Below are 15,605 nucleotides of genomic sequence, written 5' to 3'. Positions count from 1 at the left end.
TGGCCTGTACCCCACTATTGTATAAATAAAAAATAAATCTTTAAAAAAAAAGGTGTGTGGAGTTTAGAATAGCCCAAATAACATCTAAAAAAAAAAAAAAAAGTATGGTTAGGCCAATGTTTTTTGTTTTGTTTTATTTTTGGCTTTTTTTTTTTTTAGATTTATTTTTATTTATTTATACAAGCACTGGGTACAGTCAGAAGCGTGGGAGGGTGAGAGAATTCACCAGAGCCAGAGCCGGGAGCAGAACAGGAAGAAGGACTGAAGGACTGAAGTACACTGCTGAGGGGAGCAGCGGGCGGCAGGAGAGGTCTGCGCGCCATGTGGGACCCTCCTTCAGTGGCCGGGGAGCAGCCGTGGATCCAACCCGCACTGCAGAGGCTGCGGGCAGCTTCGCAACCCAGAGCTCTACCGCTGCGCCACCGGGGAGGCCCTATTTTTGGCTTTTTTGATGGAATCAAGACACTGGTAGATATCATTAAGACAGCTTTTTAAATAGTTGCTACTTACTTTCTCAACCTTTGACACATCATTTAATACCAGGCGTAAGATTATAAGAGTAAAGAATTAAAAGTTTCCATTCTTTATTATAAGAACATGACTAAGATCATGATTTGTAGTGATTTGTAGTGTTAGGATAGTGTTAGGATAGTGTAGTGTTAGGATAGTGTTAGGGGTTATAATTTGTCAGAGAATATGAGAACAAGTGAATCAACTCATTTCAGCAGAAAATTCTAAAATGTGAAAAAAAAATCTCAAATATGCCACGACAGTGTACATATAGTATGGATTTTACTTGAGAAATATTCTTTGTTAAATAAAAGTACTTCTTGGCCAAAGTTAATGTCTGAAAGTTTTGTAGGGAAGAAGTACTAATCTTCAATTTCTTCATGTTTAGGTTGCTATGGGTTGATGGTAAGATTCATTTTGTGGTCCTCATACCACTTTCTAAGACAGGATAATGGATCTGTTTAACAGACTGAGGACTGTATCCCAGGTGTTAATAAAATAAATTTTTAGAACTACTTACCAAAAAAAGGTATTATCTTACAAAAATTATAGTGATGATTTTTAAATATTGCTGTAATAATCAGCACTACAAAAACAACTATGGTCAAAAATAGTTGACAGTAGTCACAATTTTTTTTTTAAATTACATTTGTAATTCTCTTCCTTTACACTTTTTGTCCAGGTTCAGACCTCCAGTCCAGTGCAAAGACAGAATATTGAAGGGTAATGAAGTCTGGAAATAATATGTATAAATAAAAAAAAAAAAAAAGGCCAGAGACCTGAATAAATCTTAAAAATACAGGGAGAAACAGTTTTTAAACAGATACTAAATCCTCCTGGTTTAAAATATGGGAAATCTCTTCCTATCTCATTCTTTTAAATACAGAATACTTTTATATTATCCAGTCCAGATACCCCTCTTTATTCCACATTCTTATGTCTAACTACTTGTGTAGTATCTCCATTTGACTATCTCACAGGCACCATTATTTAATGTGCTTTTTCTCCCCATGAACCTGTTCCTTCCAGTCTTCCCTTCTTCGAAAATGGGATCTGTATATTTCATAATGCTCATTTCTGACATGGTTCATTTTCAGCCCCCTACTTCTCTAACATTCCATATCTAATATAGCAGTAGGTTCTCTAGCTCTATCCAGAATCACACCACTTTCTCTCTGCACCTCTGTCATCCCTGTTCAAGAAACCATGTAACTCATCAAAATCATTATGGTAGACTGTCTTGCAACTTCTACCTCTGCCTCTCTCCCATTCCCCCCACCCCTTCTCTTCCTATCCTGGGGCTGGAGTCCCATCTAAACCCATCCAGAGTGATTTTTTTTCAATCAAAAGTCAAATAGTATCACTCATGTGTCAAACACTCTCAGATGGTTCCCATTTTACTCTAAACAAAAGTCCTTCAATGACTTATTAAGTCCTATGTCATCTGACATTCTGACCTTGCTTCTCCCTACCCTTTCATTTCTCATTCCAGAATAGTCCCATTAGTTTTGATATTGTTTCTTAAACAATCCCAGTACACCCAATTACAAGGATTTCTGGTCCTTCTTTTGGAATGCAGTTCTCCCCAGTAATGCCTTGGTGCCTCTCTTCATCATATTCAAGTCCTTATTCAAATATTACAACCTCCAGAAGGCATCCCTTGACATCCATTTAACATTACACCCCCTGCTACCCACTAGCCCTGACTCCCTTCTTTGCCTTTTAAAATTCGCTGACCTTATCAATATTTGATATACTATAGGGTTTCCTTATTTATTTATTATCTACATTTGCCTTCTAGAATTTATTATCACTAAAGGAAGGAACTTTTGTCTTTTGTGTGTTATTGATTTTCCTGTTATATGCCAGCTCGAGACCATTGCCTGATAAAGTATTTTCCTATGATACATATATGTTGCACTAATACAGAAAAGGATCAGAATAATTTTGATATGCACAAATACTAAGGTTATTTAATCTGTCAATAGACTTAAGGCTTATATCTATACCAGAGTATAAAGGAACCAAAAAATACCAAGATCATTTGTGCTCATGGCCGAAACTATTTGGTCTCTCCAGTTAAACTTATTTTTTTTTTAGGGGTTTTGGTCCTGTGATTCATCATAATCCATATCTAGGTATAACTGAAAATTGCTGTGACCTTGATTGACTCTGAATCTGCATTTTCTTTGTTCTACAAACAATTTTGCTACTGATGGTTTATTCCAACTTGGTTCAGAGTAGTTTTCTTAGTCTTTGCTGTGATAAAAGGCATGCTGGTTCAGTCTGCCTTTCTCTCTTAACTCTAATTAGCAACCATTCCCTTACTATTCCAAAGGGTAAATCATGGTAATAAATTTGTTTTGAAAACAAATCAGGGTACTCAACCTGGACCAATGCTTGTTACCTGAACTAGGACAAGGATTGGATTACAGGATAATTAAGCAGCACATGGAAACCCTAAGAAGATGGAATTTTAAGATACCCTGTATCATAGAAAATGAAACATAGAAGTTAGGTAAATAGCTAAAATGCTATTTGAAATATTTGATCAATTTCAGGGGGGCAACTGTGTTGCCTCAGAACTACAAAGGGAGAAAGAACTTTTTGCAAAGAAATGTGTTCTAACATATCTTGAGAATATAAAGTTATAAAGCAAGGCCATTTTCTTCAGTGAAATAGTATATGCTGCTAAGTGCTAAATGTAGCTGCTATGACTTTTAGAGCCATCTTTTCTACTACCACAACAGATCTGATTCTGAAGATGTGGTGACATCAATTTTGATTTTCAGCTGAATGTTTAGTACTCACCTCTTCCCTGTTGGGTAGAACCTGGAACAAGAATGGCCATCCCAGGCGCAGTAAGGGTCCCTGGCCAGGCAGCAGTCAGCACAGGCTGTGCCATAGATGTGGCAGCGATGCAGTGACACTTGGGAAACCCCTTCATTAGAGCTCACATACAACTGTTGCTATTAAAGGAATCATGATGATTTATTTCAGATGTGGAAGTTAAAAGAAGACTTTCAGCAGGAACCCATTATAATACATGCACACAAACCCTTGGACTCATTCGAAATAGACTAAAAACGAGAAGCAAAGTACTGAAGGATATAAAGCCAAAATAAATAGAATTTTCCTACATTAATATGCCTATAACATTACCACTTTCCTGTTTAAAAAAAAGCTCAAAGTTCTATGTAGAATGGTAATGTGTTTTAGACATTGGGATTCATTGTTCTCTAAGATTTGAGCTAATATATTGCAGATTTAAATTATGATGTTTTCTTTCTTTCTTTGAATGTTGTCTCTTGGCAAAGCACAGGACAACTTTCTTATTCTTCAAGTCTGGCAACCCAATACCTTGTAAATTTGAAAATGTCAAGTTTACAATAAAGGGAATTTTTAAGTTAGGAAAAAAGGTAGACAGCAAGTATTAGGTAATTTTTTTAAATTCCATGTGCCCTGGAAGTGATACATTATTCATTAAAACAATGCAAAATTTATTTATAGAATATTATTATTTTTATTTAGATATCAAAAGTTGTTCATTACTCTAAGTAAGATGTAAATAAAGATTTTATCCTCCTTTACTTATAGTGTGTCAAGAGTCTTAGGCTACTTCTCCAGTTCCTTTAATTGTACATAAAATGGTTCTCAGGAGCTAAAAGGATAAATTTTTAATTGATACTCCTTGTTTTACAAAACACAGATACTATGAAATTCAAGTTAGCTAAGAATCTCTAAGCTGCAATTTATATTCATGTACATACACATATGCATGTGCACATCTATACATATTTATAAACACATACAGCTTAAACATTAAATCAATGGGGCATCACAGGTCCACCAGGCTCTGGAGGGAGACTGCTTGAATTAAAATCCCATGTCAACTCCTTTGTAACTTTTCAAAATCCTAGATTCCTATTGATAAACGGGATAATATAGCATCTAACTTACATAATTTTTGTAAAAACTAAATGCAGTAGGAGCTAATTCCACATATAACACTTTGAACAGTTTTAGGCTAATAAGCACTGAATAAATGTTCAAAGTAGCAGTATTTGTCAATTAACAAACTACTAATAAGCTATAAATATTAATCAGGCATTCAAATCACATCTAATCATATTATGTCAATGTAAAATAATTGTTTGACTCAACTAATTTTTCATAAATTGTGATGAAAATGATTGATCATCAGTCGAGATATTCAAACTATTAAAAACTACTTCTTGTTTTGACAATAATAACTTCCGTAGGTAGGGCTGGGATCAGTTTTCACTGAGTACATTAATAAATAACAGAGTGAATGGAATAGCTCATTAAAATATTTTAGGAAACTGGTTTACTTGAGAAAATTATATAGGTAGTCTCATTGTGGAAATTATCTTTTTAATTAATTCAACTATTTTCTGTTATATGGAATATGTGAATATCTTAGGGAATAAAAAAGCATAAATCTGGGATAATAAAATTGAGCACTAAAGTAGGCACTACATACAATGTGTTTAAATTATACATAAAACAACACTGGCAATTTCACACAGGAAAAAACTGCAGTATTCCACTATAAACAAATTTCAAAAGAAGTCAAATTACTCTGCCCTGAATCTAACTGGCCTAAACATTTTAGATTATATATATTATGTTGAAAAAATACTTAATACTCAGTTTTTCCTGGATGTAGGTGCATGTTTATATTACAATTTTATGGACCGGGTTGTGAACTAGAAGTTCACAAGTTGAATTACAAGTTGAAGCTTGTCATTGTGTATAAGACTATTATGCCACACAAATGGCTTTGTGTCGATTTTGAATTTTGATTGGAAACTTTTTCTTTCCATTTAACTACTGTAAACAAAGGCCTTCCCTGCTGACTTCAAAGACAATTCTGACTTGAGATCAGCTCCCTAGGACATTGGGGAAAATGACAAATAGCTTCTTGTTACTTGGGAAAATGTTCGTTATGTACCATCCAAACATTTTTACAGATGAGATCTTTAGGTCCGTTATACCCTATTTATTTTTCTTCATAAAATTTAGTCAAGTGAAAAGAGTACAAGACTGACTTTGGAATACTTCTTCATCTGTAACAGACCAAATATGGTGAAGAGCACTTAAGTTATGTCAGCCGTTGTGCTAACACATAAAACCTTTATTCCATATTCCAAGAAAAATAAGACTTAGGCTCTAACAAACAGCATTTCCCAAGGACCCACTTTATTGTAGGCAACTTATATAAATTAACTCATTTGTGAGAAAGGCATTACCTTGCAGAGGCAAAAACTTAGGTCACTGAAGTTAAATGATTTGTTCATAATTTATGGTCAGATTGGGATTCAGATGCATGTCAGTTCTACTCTGAAGCCTACTTCCTTGACTACAATCATACAATCCTCAGAAGTTTTGTTTTAGAGAGATCACCTTTGGGGGCTGAAGAGGTACAATTTTTGCACCTTTAGAGACTGGAATTAGGCTTTTCCTTCCTGATTATTGTTTATTTGTATGTTCAGTCACAGAGTAGAAGATTAAAACATTTCTGATAATCAAAATCAAGCATTTTCCCCCCCAAATTCTGATTTCTAGTATAGCTGACATTTGAGACAGTCAGATTTTTTTTTAATGACATGGATAAGCTAAAAAAATAGTGCTTCTTTAGAAATAAGCATAAAAGAATGCATCACACATTTCAAACATGTGACAACAGCAGGGTTTCAAAAGAAGTCTGATTACTCATTTCAAGCTCCTGAGAATGTTAGTGATGTTATAATAGCCCAAACATTATGCTAAATTCTTCCTTCAGAAAGATTATTTTTATCTTGGTTAGCTTCACATACTGTAATATTTGAAAATATAGGCTATACAAAATGTTGGAATATCTTGCTGTAATATGCTCTGCTCTGACAGACTTTATGCAAACATTACCTATTTTGTTTTCCACTAGTAACTAGTAAATGCTACATCAAAATTAACAGTAATTTTGGGTATAAACAGAATTATTATACAAATACTAAAATTAATTTTTCAGAAATTATAAAATATATTTTTCATATTAACACAATTATTTACATAAAGGCAATAAATTGGGGCTCTTTTTACCTTTTTTGATGAAATTTTCATTGTTGTTATGGGACCATGATTCTAAAAGATTAGAAAGACATGTTAGTTGAAAATAATACTTAAAAATTTAGCATGTGAAATATATTTTCTTTTAAAATTCATGAAATCATCATTTCTCATTATATGGATTCATACTTTCAAAATTTTGTAATATTTGTGTAAAAAGTTACTTTCCTCTTTGGGTGAAGGAAAGATTTGTTTCATAAATATATGCCTAAACTAAATAGTTGGAATTACAACACATTAATCAATACAGACAGCAAAAATTAAAAAAAAAAAAGTTGAGAGAATTGAAAAAAGTATGTTTTGGAATAGTGAAAAGTATATTTTGAATACTCAGGACTTGGGTATTCAAATGGGGAGGCTGTGAAATGCTACCCCATTTTATTTTTCCACAACATAGTGCTCTCTATAAGATACTATTATTCATCTGCCAAATATTGCTTCAGAAAATGTATCATTAATTCTTTTTGTTTCAAACAAAGAAGTATCCTTTGAAAAGTTCCTCTTTTAATAAATGTGACTTAGCCTTTCTAAGAGTTTTCTGAAGTAGTAATTCTTTTTGAAAGTCATTCTATTTACAACTTTACTTCTTAGACATTATTAGTTCCTTTTAAAGATTAAAAATTAGACCTGAGATAACCTGAAAAAAAATCATGAACTTTTATTGAATAATTCAAGTGGAAACAAACTCTCAAAATCAACTGTACCCACAATTATTTTATGTTCTGGTGTTGTTTTGTATTTACAAATACTTAGAAAGAAGATGGTGATATCAATTACAGTAAGTTTTGATCATCACTCAGAAACACACACAAATACACACACAAAGTATTTTACCTTAGATCCTCTTAGGCAACTACTAATAGCTGTACCTTCAATTCAAGTTAAGTTTAGGAAAGCTGGAAATATTTTCAGAAACTATTCTTCACAGAGGATTAAAAGAAGATAGTGGCTCTGCACTCTAAAAACAAAGAGCCTGTTTTTTAAAAGTTACATTTTCTGTAGAATATCAGTGTGACACTTAGCTACAGATTTTTTTTGCAATTTAAATGCATTATTTCCTATGTGCCATCACAGTATATCATATACACCCAATTATTTTTACCTCACCTCAGAAAATGTGACACAAACACCATGTTGAAGATAGCAACTGTATTTGGTAACTGCGTCTCTTGATTTAGCCATTATCAATCTCTGGCACATACATCCATAAGAAAACTGACATTTTTAGTATCTTTTTTGGGATGATATCCCCACATGCATTTTGACTGACTCTGTTTTTCCACTGGGAGTTTATTCTTCATGATGATAACACCAACATAACTCATATAACAGACCATAAGTAGCTAACACATGAGCAAAATAGCACATTTAAGAACTTTTTTTTTCTTTAAGAACTTTTTATAACATATGTTTGTGTTTGTGTTAAACTCAATGTTTTCTTATTATCAAATTATTTATATATATATATATATATATATATATATCAAAATTAAAAGTGAAGTGCTGCAACATGGCAATTTTGCTATCTTGAAGAATACTCCAGAATAAATAATCTATTTTCTTTTGGTCAGTCAAGTTGTTCATATTGAATTGAAAGAGAAAAAATATTTTATATATAATTCAATGTTGGTTAATCTAGTGAAAAATTTAATTTCTTTAAAAAACAAGTCACAGAAAGACACCTGAAAATAGACAGTTGACATATATTGAGTACAATGTTAATGTAATAAAGAAAGTGAGCAAAGTGAGTCTAGCAGTGAATCTAGCCTTAAAAATTGTAAATTTAATAATATACTGAAAATTTACCAGAATTCCTTGGATTTTCTGTTTGTTTTTTTAATATTTCTTCATATTTAAGATTTATTAATATAATCTAACAACATTGCATTTTGAGTACTTTTTATAAATTCAATTAAATATTTTGGGTGACTATGGGAAAATATATTAATATAATCAATACATTCTGTGTCCACTAAACAAAGCAGCTTACTGAACTAGTAATAGTCTGTTCCTGGGGATTCAGAAGTGCTATTTTTACTCTGTTATAGGCTGACTCTGGTCTTTTGTTGTGTGGGTCATTGTTTCTTAAATGGTTGAGTTAGAAATAGGAGTCTGCAATAGGATTGATTCCTTGCCAAAGTTTCTTTGCAATCTTAACCTCTACTCTGGCTATGCTTAACCATCTTTCCAAATGCTGATAATAGGCACCACTTGAATTACAATGACCTACCTCTTAAGAAGAGAAGGGTGTGCAGGACAGACAAAACTGCTACCCAAGCTAATAGATAAAATAAAGAATAGCACACTTTCCTGAGCAGTTGAGATCATTTAGGATTGAACGACCTCTTTTTATCCTTGTACTTGTTTTTCTTTTCTTTAATACCAAAAATCAAGGACAAAGAGATAATACAATGAAATCTCAAGTTCAAACAGAACATGAAGTTTCAGAGTGGTAAGGAGACAGCATTTGTTTTAATTAGAGGAACAATCAAATTAAAAGCAATAAACAAGAGAAAACAAAGCAGCTTTTCTTGAAATCCCTGCCTAAAAAAAATGAGAAAGTTTATCTAACTAGCAATAATAGGAAAGCATTTGAGTTTCAGTGAGCTGTGAAACAAATGATAAAAGCTCTTTCATGGCAAATCTAGACTTTGTCCGCAAGAACCCATTTTTCAAAAAATAATGCTGACCAAAATTCTTCAAGTTGTGATGATAGCTGAAAAATGTAAAAAAAGATACTTGAAATGTAAAAAAAAAAAACTTTAGAAAAAAATGTGTTCTCTATTTCTCATTTTATCTAATGTTTTCTCCCTTAAAAATTTATAACATATATTTATTTTATATTTATCAAATATCTTTTCCTCCCAAGTTGCTGCAAAATTAAAGAATTCCATTCGTCATGCATGTTCTGAGACTAATTGAAGAGATGTTCAAACCTTAAAGACTTCCAACTCCTCCAGAATGAGCTCGCCACTGGAAGAGCTGTTAGCAGGAAGAACTACCACCTTCTGCACAGTACCACGATCTAAATCAAAGAAAGAAACAAGATGTTACAATACTTATTTTTTAAAGGAAAGATTCCTTATTTTTTAAAGGAAAGATAGGCTTAAATGTTAAAATATTATTTGTATGATTTCCTACTCAACAAAAGGCTATTACTAGTTACAGTATCCTGCTTTATTCTAAATCTCATGTGTTTAAATTGAGATTATGTTTAATTCAAAAGAAACTGATATGAACACCTTGTATTTTACACATATTTGGTGTAGTCATAATATTACAGGCCCCAATTTGAAAGAGTGCGTCCTTTGCCCCCCAGGGAAAGAATTCACCAGAGTGCTAGGTATAGCTGAACCAAGCGAGGCTTAATTTTAATAGACTAATGCATGAAGGAACCAGTATTGGAAAGGAAAATTTAGCCTGGCTCCTTGAAGAGGTTAAGAGGAGAAGGGCAGATCCATGAGGCAGGGAATGAGAACAGTGTGGTAGCTTGTTTTGGGTTGGGTTACGCCTGGACATGAACAGACAGGTTACATTCCAGCAGTGCTTTCTGGCTCTCAGTCTTCTCCCCCCAGGAAATTGTAAGAAAGTTATTAGTCAGGAGCTAATATTTTTTGTCTATTATGTGGTGGGCCAAATCATTTGGACAGGACTCTAAGATTCAGTCCACCTGTTCAAACAGGACTTGAGGCAACTCATCCTAATGGCTAGAAATCTTTTACTTAGGTTGTCTCAATAATGATGAGAGAAGGAAAAAAAATGTCCCAATATCTTAGGAAGGAAAAAATTGTTTTGAACCAAATATGTACTCTTGAAATATTAATGCATAACTTTAACTGGCCCTTAAGAATATTACTTACTTCTCCAAACCAACATTATAATGTGACACTATCATATTTTTGTAAACACTGGCACATAGTGACTTGATTATCTGAGACAAAAGGTTACTATGAATGAATTTTTATAATAATTGCATTCTAAATCACTCAAACTAGAAACTGACATTTGATCTGTAGCTGTGAGAAAGCTTAACAGTGAAATGTTTCACTCATGATTCAAAAGATTTTCAAAGCAGTAGCAAAAGTGTGCCTTTATTTCAGGGATAGAGACCTATTCATAGAATAATTCTATTTTCACAATTTTCTTCATAATGTTGGAATGTTTCTTTGGATATTATTAAATTTAGGGGAAAGCTTGAAATTAGATGTGTCCAATAAACTGAAGCAAATAAAAATTTACTAATATTTCCCAATTAAAGATTGCCAAAAATAGAAATGCCCAAATAATTGTAATTCATACAAAATATTCTTTTATGTTAACATTTTAAAAATACTTTTATATGTCACATAAGCAATTTCCAAGTATAGAGTTATGCCACTTTATCAATCACATTAATTTTAAGTTTAAAATAAACTAGCTGAGATTCTGCGATGCAGTGTTATAGCACATTTGTGAGTGATTTGACAAATATAAGTGCATGATCTTAGAAATTTCAAACTATTACTCTTAGTTTATAATTCACTACTTAAGCCATACTCAAACAACAATCCCTAAGCTTCACAGGTTCTTGATGTAAATAAAAAGCTTCAAAATTTCGTTATTTCACTGATCGGCTTCTTTAGAATCAGTCCTATAACAATTTGAACTATATTTTTGGAAGATAGTATTCAAGTAGAAACTGGAATTTAAAAACATTGGGATGCTATGCAGATCCATGTCACAACTGAAAGAAAATAATGAGTTTAGAAGAGTTCTCCAATTTCTATTAGCAATTCATTACAATGAGCAGTACAAATTTCTAGGGTAATAGATATACCAAAAAACCTAATATGAAGGCCTTGAAATTATAACAGCTAGGGAATATCTCTGTGTGTGTGTGTGTGTTTGTGTGTGTGTGTGTGTGAGAGTGAGTGGGAAGGATGGACTGTGAAGCCATCTTTACTTTCAGATTATGTTGTCATAGACGTCACATATTTTTTTTAAAGAAACCATAACAGTGTTTACAGTTCTCTACTACAGTTTGCAAGGATCACTGACATTAGAAACTATAAAAACTGTGTATAACCCAAGTTCCAAATAAAATTGATTGAAAGAGAATCTTAATTACAGGCTTCCCAATTACAAAACTGTTAGCTCTGAAAATAATTAGCTAAGCATTCTCAAATGAGACAATTGCCTTCTTTTTTACCAAATGTTTTAAGTTAGAGCAGTATTTGGCATATATTATCATTTCTTCTGAAAGAACCCATAACAAAAACAATTTTTCATGCCATTTCTAAAATATTATATAAAAGCAGTTACAAGGATTATTGGTGCTTTGGTGGTAGATGTAGAGTAGTAACATACACATATGAAGAGGTATGAATCTATACCCCTAAATCTATACCCTTAAATGCAATGTTGTTAACCAATGTTACCCCAATAATAGTAAGTATGATTAAAACAGACAAAACCCCCAAAAATTGGCTTATAAAAAGATTTGTTATAAAAGCTAGACTATCGCTTTAAATTATTGTTTGACTTTTTATTTAATTATTTATTTTGCTAATAATGAGTAGTTTCCATTTTATTTTGAGACCATCAAAGGTACAAATTATTTTTCTACAATAAAACTGAATGTTAACTTACTTGAAACTCTTGCAAAAATATACGTAAATATAAGTAAGGGTTGTTAACATTTCTACCTGAAAATCAACTTAAATAAAATGGAAAAGAAGATCCTCATAGAAAAACAAGTATTTTCACTAGATATATACCATGTGCCTGGTTCTATGATAAAAATATATTATTTAAATCTGATTTATAAGAAAAAAATAGCAATTTAATACCTTTACTTTTTCTTGTTTAGACTTAATTTGGTCCTTTACAAGTTAGAATCTCAAGACTTCTTCATTATACTGGTTCCATTTCACCAGTTTATCACATTTTCTCTATTAGAAATATACATAATAACGTGTGGTTTTTTTGTTTTTTTTTTTGTGGGACCCTCGCTGGCGGCTGGGGAACGAACCAGCGTTGCAGAGGCTGCGGGCAGCCTCACAGGCCAGAGCTCAACCGCTGCTCCACCAGGGGAGGCCCCATAATAGTTTTTATATACAGAAATTGAAAGTTATTCAGGTAGCTTGCATTCAAATATGAATAGGATAACTTTAAATTCTTGTGGCGTTGCTAATTATCAATGTTATCATGGTTAATTCAGATTTCATGAGAATTTGCAGTTTGGCATTATCTTATTTAAAATGTGGTGTTTAGGGGCCTCCCTGGTGGTGCAAAGGGTTAAGCACAGCGCGATGAAGCTCTCTTCAACCTCTGCAGCACGAGTTCAATGCCCCGCTGGCCAGGGAGCTACCCACATGGCACAGCAGACCTCTTCTGTCTCGCTAGCTACTCCCCTCAGCAGTATTTTCAGTCAATCTGCTTGTTCTGTTCCCACTCTGTCTCTTGTGAATCCTCTCATCCTCCCGCACCTCTGACCTGTACCCCAGCTCTTGTCTGCATAAATAAATAAATCTTGCCAAATTTGAAAAAAAATAAAATGTGGTGTTTAGAATTGCACATGATTATACAGTTATTTTACCACAAAGGCAGACCTCACTGAGATGACATTGTTTAATGGCACTGTTTAATGGATAGTTCTAATAGTTGATCAACAACTTAAGCTAAGATTTTTAGTGCTTTCATTCTAAGAAACAAATATCACAACTCTAGCTGACACTATTTACAAGACTCCGCTCTTTGTGAATTTCTGCTCCTGTTTACACATTTACTGACACTTCTCCACAACCTCCAGTTCAGGTTGTCAAAAGATATATTTAATTTAGTTCAATGTAATCACTTCTAAAGCACATCATAAACTAATATTTAATGGAAAAATAAATTATCAAATGTTTAAAAGTTGTTTCAAATATTTGTGATGTCTGGACAAAGTCAATATGTGTGGAGCCACTCATGGCTACTCCCCAAACAAGTACATGTTTATCGGATAGTTTCTGTCATAATACAATTAGGGTAGAAACCAATAGCCATAATGCTCTTTCAACACACTCACAAATCTTTCAGTTCCATAATAGGAAATACTTCTGAGGTATACTCAGGCTATATCATTCACTACTAAGTACCTAAGTACATAAGTAGATTTGACTTGTCTTTTATCCATTTTCACTCATTGATTCAACATAAAATTATTGAGTACCTTCAGTGAATCAGACACTATAACCAGTATGGATGCAAAAATAGTGATAGAACTTGAGTTCAATCTAGAATTTATGGTTTTTTGAGTAGTGTGCTCCCATTAAAATGCTAGTCCTTGAGAGATACGCATTCCAGAATGTCCATAAAACACCCAATTACTTATGTCTACATAAAGCTATCTCTGTACCCTTTAGTTTGAAGATGATAACGTAGCTATCAAATGTGTTCTTTTTAGGGTTGGTGAGAATGGCATTCCTTGAATGCATTCACAAATATAAATCTTTTTTAGGTTCTGCACAGTTAAGATATTACTTTATATTTCCTTGGGAAAAGCACCATGTCTAAGATACAATAACAATGAAGCAGAATATCTTCCTTCTTTTCTTAAGCCTGCTTAGTTTGTGTAAAATGTAAATAATAATTATGACTTTTGGGGTGGATATCTGTTACTTAGGCCTATCTAGAATCACTTTCTTTTCTTTTTTGTAAAACACACTGAGACATCTTTTGGAAACAATATGTATCTCATTCCCAGTCTACATGGTAAAGATTGGTGTATCTATCTTTCAGCTCCAGGGAGAGGCACCTGACTTTTGCCAGTCATTTTCTCAACTGATTCAGGCAGGTGTGGCACAAAAGCAAGTTAAAACCAGCCCTCCCTGGAGAATTAAAGAGGTGGTGCTTGTAATTGTTAAAGAGGACACAGAATCACTAATTTAAAAGGGCACCTGCTCCCCTATGTTTATACCAGCACTATTTACAAGAGTTAAGCTATGGAAACAACCCAAATGCCCCAAAATAGATGACTGGATTAAGAAGACGTGGTACATATACACAACGGAATATTACTCAGCAATCAAAAAAAGATAAACTCATGTAATTTTCAGCAACATGGATGGAGCTGGAAGGGATCATGCTCAGCAAAATAAGCAAGAAAGAAAAAGAAAAATACCAGATGCTCTCACTCACAGCAGGAAATTAGAAAACCTAAATAAGGGACCAGGAAAAAGACTAATTATAATAAAGTAAAAGTCAAAATCAACAAGCAACTGTAAACCAGAGACAGCTGATGGGGGTGGGGGAAAGGAAGGCAGGAGGGATTAGGGTCAAAATAAAGGGGGTGGGAATTTTATGGGGACTATAACCAAGATTAAAATGCATACATTGTGCAAAAATGAAAAATGATGTAAAGATATATAAAATAAAATATAAAAAAAGTTTACTGAATTAGTTTTTTATATATCTTTTTGATTTTTAATTTTTTTCTGCCTAAATTCAGCTAAAATAACACATTTCTTAAATTTCTTAATAATATATAAAATGGATAGAGTTTATAATGTGCTAAATTACTGAGAGAATCCTTAAGAATATTATAACAAAAAATAAGATATTTAAAAAATTGACGCATATATATGTATATATAAATACACATGTGTGTTTGTGTGTGATTTATGAAATTACAAAAAAGATCCACTTAATATAGACAGTAAAATAATGATAAAACATGGCGCTGCAATGGATATAAGGAAATAGCTATTCTTATACACCAAATTTACTTTTATCCATAATTTCCAAACAAATGAAATACCTCCCATAATTACCAACCAATTCAGTTTATGATTTATCATTAGAGTTTTTTATCTCTCTTTTTCTTACATAGTATATACTCAAATTTAAGCAATACTGTAAAATACCTATACAGATATTGTTCATTGCTGTTTTCTCCTAAAGGACATAAAATCTATGAAAGGAGAGACATTTATGTGTTTTGTTCA

The 15,605-nt window shown here is 32.8% G+C and overlaps 1 protein-coding gene across 1 annotated transcript in view; it reads right to left on the bottom strand.

The window, feature by feature from the left end:
• Positions 1 to 15,605, bottom strand: part of SEMA3C (semaphorin 3C) — a gene marked incomplete at its 3' end in the record, with an annotated part of 141,043 nt that overhangs the window by 8,604 nt on the left and 116,834 nt on the right. Inside the window, exons 12-14 of the mRNA XM_084229583.1 lie at positions 9,576 to 9,664; positions 6,613 to 6,654; positions 3,322 to 3,479 (exon numbers count right to left, since the gene is read on the bottom strand). Coding sequence (XP_084085709.1) covers positions 3,322 to 3,479; positions 6,613 to 6,654; positions 9,576 to 9,664 — 289 coding nt within the window. The remainder of the gene's footprint in view (positions 1 to 3,321; positions 3,480 to 6,612; positions 6,655 to 9,575; positions 9,665 to 15,605) is intronic.

This window comes from Talpa europaea (genome assembly GCF_964194135.1).
Source record: "Talpa europaea genome assembly, chromosome: 3".
NCBI classification, from domain to species: domain Eukaryota; kingdom Metazoa; phylum Chordata; class Mammalia; order Eulipotyphla; family Talpidae; genus Talpa; species Talpa europaea.
Note: the sequence above shows the minus strand (reverse complement) of the source record. Positions and strands in the feature narration are given on the sequence as shown.